The sequence below is a fragment of the Ruditapes philippinarum genome, unplaced genomic scaffold, assembly GCF_026571515.1.
Source record: "Ruditapes philippinarum isolate M1 unplaced genomic scaffold, ASM2657151v2 ctg12660_1_1_1_1, whole genome shotgun sequence".
Classification (NCBI taxonomy): domain Eukaryota; kingdom Metazoa; phylum Mollusca; class Bivalvia; order Venerida; family Veneridae; genus Ruditapes; species Ruditapes philippinarum.
Window position 1 is genome coordinate 6,385 of NW_026856842.1, and position 7,911 is coordinate 14,295.

General features: G+C 30.1%; 1 protein-coding gene across 1 annotated transcript; it reads right to left on the reverse strand.

The window, feature by feature from the left end:
* Positions 1–683: 683 nt before the first annotated feature.
* LOC132747895 (sialate:O-sulfotransferase 1-like) lies at positions 684–7,911 on the reverse strand. Its single transcript, XM_060737424.1, has 3 exons — positions 7,555–7,911; positions 2,398–2,697; positions 684–1,427 (listed from the first exon to the last, which is right to left on the reverse strand). The coding sequence occupies exons 1-3, from the start codon at positions 7,892–7,894 to the stop codon at positions 1,048–1,050; spliced, it is 1,020 nt and encodes a 339-aa protein (XP_060593407.1). The 5' UTR covers positions 7,895–7,911; the 3' UTR covers positions 684–1,047.

Sequence of the window (7,911 nt, forward strand, 5' to 3'; positions counted from 1 at the left end):
TTAACCAGTTATTAGAAGTTTGCTTTTATTACGTTGCAATCAAGGGACCACTTTCTCCAAGAACGTTTTGTTTTTAATCTAAAAATTAGTTTATTTTTTTTTTGATATTTGAAGTTTGTGAGTGAAGGTTAACAAGGAAACGCTGTCGCCAAAACATATCTATGCAATGGTGGCAGTCATGGCATTAAGGAGGTAAAAGACTTAACACAGGTGATACTAGCAATTTACCCTTCAAATGAACATGACAATTAATCTCTACATCATCAAATGCCTTTGTAAGGCATCTTTCAGATATATTGTACATAAATGCCGGCTTGGGATGTCAAAGGTCTGGTCAAATATCAGTTTTAACATCTGAAAACTATAAAAGTATCTTGCTATAGTGATACGGACATTTGTTCTCAAGACATTAGCCATGATACGCAAAGTTACGACCATGTTCAGTTAAATATTTTTTCGAAGTACTTGCCACAATTTTAAAGACGATCCACAAACAGAAATATTTTAAACACGCTTTTGATTTTTAGGTATTTTTCACAATGAAGATGTGTATTCTGGAAACACGAAAAAAGTTATTAGCATAAAATGTCATCAAATGGTTTAAATTATTTTTTTAAAAACTCAGTACATGTTCTATCAAAATACTAAATTGTGTTCATTTAGCAAACAGTTTACTTGTCAGCGGCTCCCCCCTTAAAAAAATCTTTAAAATATTGTGATGAGCTTCTTGTTGAACGTTAGAACAGCCTTATTGTTTGCCGGTCTGGCTTCAGTTTTCTTGCAAGTTGTTAAAGCTAAGGGACAAATACTGAATATGGTAGGTCTAGTTTTTCATTTAAATTTTTAATCAACGAAACAAAGTTCGTTTATCTGTTATTAAATCAAAATAATGGCATAAAAACATAGGACGTTTAAACATTATAGTAAAAAGCAATGATTAAAATCAAATTCTTACCAGTATTAGCCTAACCTATATGACTTAAACGTATTATTCATAATTAAAAGCATCACCACCGTATGAGAGTGTCGTTTTCTAACTTGATGCATCTAACTTGATGAATGATCTATTGGTAGAAAATAGGAATTCAAAACGCCGTTAAGATTCCATTTTGAGTCTATACCATTTCTGACAGTTTGGACAGCTTTGTTTACAATTTTTCTCAACTCGTTACTGTAAACATTATTGATTGTCATCCATTGTGGAATAATCCTTTTAAATGATCTCGTGACATTACTAGTCACACAGTATAAGGAATGGTATTGAATTGTGATGTTTAAAAATACCATCAAATGAGACAATTCAAGAAATGTGTTATCTAACAGTCTTTCATAAACAAGCACATATTTCGATTTACTTTTGTTTCCTATCCAATACAGAGCCATTTTCATCCATTTATTGACTTCCTTGGGTACAAATTTACTCCATCCTTAAAAAAGAAAAGAAAATTGATGACATAACATTCATACAAACATCTAAAAATAAAAAAAAATCTTTCTAATTGTGCTGCTTATCTGCTAAAACCTCCGGAAAGAAAGACAATATATTAAAATGATCAAGAGGAAAGAACAGGATTCCTTAATTAAGCGATACGCGATAAATTAATTTGTTGCAGGTCCTGGTCATAGATATTATTGGTATATACAAGCTACTGTACACGCACCTCAACGTTTATGTTAGCATAATTCAACAATAAAACTTTTACACTTGTTAGATTTTTAATCTTAGTAAAAATCAACAAAGGTAAATTATACAAACCTCGTGATTTTGTCACTGAACGCAAAGAAGAAAAAAAAACTGTCAAACTGTTACACTGTCAATAAACACTGGTGAGGATACTTGTATTTTGAATACTAATATGAATGGGATGGTGATACCTTAATGTCTGCCCTGATTGTGAAAGTACGATATCGAGATCCGATTTATATTTGTTTCTTTCTGACTGACACATAGTTTAATAAAACTATTTGTCCTAAGTTTTAATAATCTATAACTTTAATTACAGACATTTATAATTCAATCTAACTTTAGACCAAATATTCAGTATACAAATTGTTGGATACGTCTGCATGATATTGTGTCATATGAAATAAATACCAAATTAACTGTGACCAGGAATTTTCATGATAAACTTGGTTTATTCTAAATTCATTCATTAATTCATCACATAATGTCTTGTTTGTCATGACCTCTCATCAAATACAAAACTATAAGGGTATTGAAAGTTCAATTAAAAATAAACATTACAGATATACTATAATCATCTTTGGATAAACGATTTTATTGTAGTTTATTAAAACCTAGTACATTCTCCCTGATTATGTACAATTTGAATACTTGAATGTATAAATTATGTTTTAGAAGCTACATTCCCTACTTAAATATAAAACACAACTTACTTTCTGCTGTGAACATTTGTTTAGATGCAACCCATTGTCGTGGGCTTAATGGTGCATTCTTAGGTGATCTTACTCTATTTTGTCTGTTAAATTCTGCAAGAATGGCATAATATGGATTTCGTAGAATACATATAAAACTAGCAAAGTGAAGTGTAGATATAGAAAGGCTCGTACAGTCCCTATGGCTGGTCGAACTGTTGGATGTTTTGTGTGTTTTTACAATGAATACCCTTCCTCGACTTGGGCACTCTTTTGATCCGACAAAGTTCCAGTCTGTATATACACTGCCTGTAAAATATCCTGTAAATATATAAGGACAACATACTATATATGCTTATTAACCGTGACAGCATTTTAATGAATATTCATTATAAATAATATAACAACAATCTATATAACATATTTGCTATACTTATAGCTATTTATAAGTTATAGTTATAAATTTTGACTGGTTCAAGTATGATATGAATGTTCGTCCCAAAATATAGAAAAAAAAGAAAAACAAACAAACAAATTCTTTGAGAACGCCATAAAACGACAAAAAGGAAAACAAATTTTGAATGCTCGGTTTGATTGAGCCGTTACATGCAAAGTGCTAATTACTGTCCACGCCCGTAGCAACGGTTGTTAAACACCTAAACAGGAATGTGGTGAAATTTTGAATTTAGAAACATCCGCAGGTATGTTAATATAAAAGTTGTTTACAATTTCCATAACAGGCAGCGTATGGTTCCCAAGTAAAGGAAAGCGTGTGCCCTAAACGAGAAACAATGGGGAAAACTAAACATTATGGTGCTTATAATGAAGCATGCATATCACAGATACGACGTCAATAGACAAGTTTAAAAATCTGGAAAAAAGTTGATTTGTGTGTCATATTTTGAAATTGTACAAGAACAGTTTTTTCCATTTATCTTGTTTTTCATATATGAAATACAATCATTTAATTTAACACGCTGTTGTTACATATATTCAACATAACATATTCAATTTTTATAATTATTCAATTCTAAAACAGTAATGTAAACACACACGACATGTACACACACGCACACAACTGCTTACGCACACACAAACACACACACGTACACGCACACACGCACACACAAACACACACGCTCTCTATTGCTCAAATTAATTTTGTCCCCTTTTTGTTTAGTGCTTAATACAATCATATTATTTATCTAATAATTATGGTTTTTAGCATAATTCTACTCTTGATTTACTCCACAATTCTTATGTTACAGAGGATTTTTATATGCCCGAGGTCAAGGTCACTATCACTTAAAACTGAAAACAGTTTCCGGAGCATAACTTAAGTTCCGTTTGGCCCACAATATTCAAACTTCATAGGATGATTGTCCATATTAGGTAGAAGACCCCTATTGATTTTGGTGTCACAAGATCAAAGGTCAAGGTCACTTTTACCTTAAAAATAAAAACAGTTTCCGGAACATAACACAAGTTCCATTTGGCCCACAATATTCAAACTTCATAAGATGATTGTCCATATTAGGTAGAAGACCCCTATAAATGTAGGGGTCACAAGGTCGAAGGTCAAGGTCACTATTACCTCAAAACTGTAAACAGTTTCCAGAGCGTAACTTAAGTTCCATTTGGCCCACAATATTCAAACTTCATAGGATGATTGTCCATATTGGGTAGAAGGCCCCTATTAATTTTGGGGTCACAAGGTTGAAGGTCAAGGTCACTATTACCTCAAAACTGTAAACAGTTTCCAGAGCGTAACTTAAGTTCCATTTGGCCCACAATATTCAAATTCAAACTTCATAGGATGATTGTCCATATTGAGTAGAAGACCCCTATCAATTTTGGGGTCACAAGATCAAAGGTCAAGGTCACTATTTCTTAAAACTGAAAACTGAAAACAGTGTTCGGAGCATAAATTAAGGTCTATTTGGCCCACAATATTCAAACTTCATAAGATGATTGTCTATAGTAGGTAGTTCATCCTTACAAAAAAAAAACCACTTCTTTCGGGGGCATATGATGCTCCGCCTAGCGGTGCTCTTGTTTCTTATGCGCTTCCAATATATCTTTAGATAATGCAATTTGTTCTTCTCTTTGTATTCTACTGTATAATTGTTTTCTAAATATTTCAAAACTTGGTGAATATTGATTGAAAAAATGTAATATTTAATAAGATGAGAATGAAATTAATTATGTCACTATGTAGATGAACTTTTAAGTTCTCCAAAGAATAATATTTCTTTCGAAAGATTTAAGATAATTCCAATTCTGTTTAGCCGCGTGTGTAGCTTTGACAATATATTTTGTATTTTTGTACATTCCAAGAATAGATGGTCAATATTTTCAATGCTGTTATTTCCTGTTCTATAATCATATAAGTGTTCTATGAATTGTATTCCTTTAATAAACCAATTTTCACAGAATACAAGTTTGCCATCTATTTTCATATCCGAGTAATTTCAAATAATGTCTTTATAAGAGATATTGTTTGTTAACTTAAAGCATGTACTTTTTATTTCAATCCATGCATTAAGCATATTATTATAAGTTTTTGTGTGGAAATATGTTATCAGCATCTTGTTTTGAAATGTTATATTCAAACATGAGTTCATTATCATACATTAACAAATATTTGCATAAGCTATGGTTTTCTTTATTTAAATATCTTTTGAACCAACTTGCTTTTATATGTTTTAGAAAGTATGAAATGTCTGTTAGTTTACATGGTTTAAGTCCCCCATTCTTTTATATTCTGCGTAATAATATTTTGTTTAATTTCATCTGTTTTTCCTTCCCAAATGAAATCTTGCATTTTCAATTTCGAAAGCTTCGAAATAGCTTATTTTGTAAAATTTCTATAGAATAATTTTTCTTCTCTGAGAACTTCTTCTTTGTCAGTTATTTCTTTTGTATCTCTAATAAGTTTATGTAAGATTTTCCTTTAAGCATGTTTTCTCGAGATTTGCGAAGTCCTTACTGTTTTTTTTTCATATGAATAGTTTTAGCCCTTAATATTCGTCTCTTAATATTGAATTATTGAGTTTAAAATGGCCTGGTCCCCTTTCTATAACTTTATTATCAATTAAAATTTTTACTAATAGATCGTCAGTTTTATATTTTTGATTTTGTAATTATATCAGTGAGGTTTTCTGATATTAAAAGTAGTTTACTCGACAGAATATGCATGCTTAACTATTTGAACGTCATGTATATTGTATATGTATATCGAATAGTTTACATGAAACTATTAATATTTTTATATTAATATTTTTATATTTTTTCTACATTTTTAGGAGTATCATATCGTCCATTTTGTATCTTCTTTTGCATCTATAACTGTATTAAAATAGCAATCGGCGAATATGTTTTTATCAGTATTCTGTAAAAGAAATGTTTCAAATGTTGCAAATAAACTGATATTACCATCATTTGGACCATATATATTTAATAAAGTAAAATATTTTCTTTTAAAGTTATGTCAATTGATTCCAATGATAAACTCATTTGTATTTGCTATTTTTATGTTAGTATTTGTTTTCACAAGAATCGCTACTCCTTCCTTATTTGTTTTATTTCCTTAAAAATATGATTCATCTTTCCAATCCTTTTTCCAGATTTCGTAATAATTATAATTAGAATATGTCTCTTGCATTATATAAAGAGGACATGGATGGGAGTCTGACAATTTATAAAATTGTTGTATTTTTTTGTTTATTTCCTAATCCTCTAACATTTAGTGGAGAAATAACTGTTTTCATTGAGATTGTAGATATAAACACTTTCCAAAATGCGTTTTTAAACCATACCATAAAATATTGATTAATTTCAAAGCTCATTAAGTGGACAAAAATCAAAAAGTCAAAATCAAAAGGTACAAAAAGGTAATGGATCCTTCAAAAAAGTCAGCAATGATCATACTTTTTGAAAAGTTGACAGGCATTAATGCTTTCTCATTCATTCACACTACTTACACAACTAATTCGCTGTAAATACATAACAAAAATGATACAAGAAAACATGAGAACAATAGTTTCAATTCTCTATATAATGAATAAAAATGCATATTTAAATTCGAAGAATATCCATTACAAAAGCTCAGACACTCCCGGATTACCAATATTAATGCTATAAAATATGTATTTATAAAGTCGATTTTATACGATTTAACCTCCCAATTTATACAATTTCATAAGTAAAACATTCAAATACTTATACACATACATACTTATCAATCACGATGTATAGTAATAATAGTAACACCGGTTTCAATTATCAATCAATTTATGCACAAAAACACCATATTTTATACTACATGGTTAACATGTTGCTTGTATAAACAAACATGTCAATCATAATCGTTATCCATTTTATTTGTTAATCGCTTTGCAATACACAAACTACTTGACCTATACATGTTTACTTTAATATGTACATTTTAGAACTATACCCTACCAATCTCACGCGGTATATGCTTGTTTAAATATTGTTATATCATGTTAGAATTAAAAAAAAAAAAAAGAAACAAGAAAAAAAAACACTATTATATCGTTTAATGTGAAAATCAAATTTAACCCCACAGGAGAAGGTTCAAATTTTAGATGGATATAAGTTATTTCAGTTAAGTCAAATCTCATTCATGAGTATTGTAAAAAACATGTCATGTTGGCATATATTCTAATTATCATACAAAAATAGACTATAAAACTGTTGAATATAACCACACGATATTCACGCAAAATATTACCATGTGCAATTTATTTTGATACAGTTCACTTCAAAAACGGTTTCGGACCATTTTTTTTGTCTCAATAAATTGTGTTGAGTTTTGCCTTTGGCATGGTTAGCCACATGTCGAAGTCACTATGATGAACTCTATGAACGTGAACGTTTCCTACTTTATTTTTTGTTCAATGTATACGTATATGTACAAGAAAAGTGAAAACAGATCTAATTGTAAAGTAAACAGTTGATATATTCTATTATATTTGTAGCACCATTTTAAAATAAATAAACAATTTTTTATATTACGTCTTTGTAGTGCATGCTGCACACATAATTAACTAGTGGAACGCTCCTCATCCCTGTCTAATTTAAATCAATGTTAAAGATGTAAGATGTATTAACTGCATTTAAATCTGTCAAGAATAAAATAATTATTGATGTTACCTGTTGTTGTCTCTATCAATTGTCGCGTCCAGGTATTCCCTGACCCTGGATAGCTTGCCAAGGCAACAAGTGATCTTGGAGCGCTGAGAAACCGAAGCGATTTCGAGCAATTGAAATTCATTAAACTATGTTTAAGAAAATCATAGTTTGATTTGCTTCCCTTTAAATAAACACCGTTTTTAAAACAAACATAAATTAGTTTAAGCAAAGCCCATTTTTTGACGATTTTGTATTGGTTTACATTAACGGCTCGACTACAGCCTCCAAATGTCATTATTGTGTCTTTCTTTACAAAAAGATAATGTAAGCACAGGATGCAAACAATCACAAATAGAAGCATTGATGCTATTTTTTTAT

Excerpts from the sequence above, each read along its gene's own strand:
- LOC132747895 (XM_060737424.1), bottom strand. The coding sequence starts at position 7,894 with ATGCTTCTATTTGTGATTGTTTGCATCCTGTGCTTACATTATCTTTTT. Across the intron at positions 2,698-7,554 it reads ATTGATAGAGACAACAACAG|GATATTTTACAGGCAGTGTA; the intron begins GTAACATCAATA and ends ATATATTTACAG. Across the intron at positions 1,428-2,397 it reads ACAAATGTTCACAGCAGAAA|GATGGAGTAAATTTGTACCC; the intron begins GTAAGTTGTGTT and ends TTCTTTTTTAAG.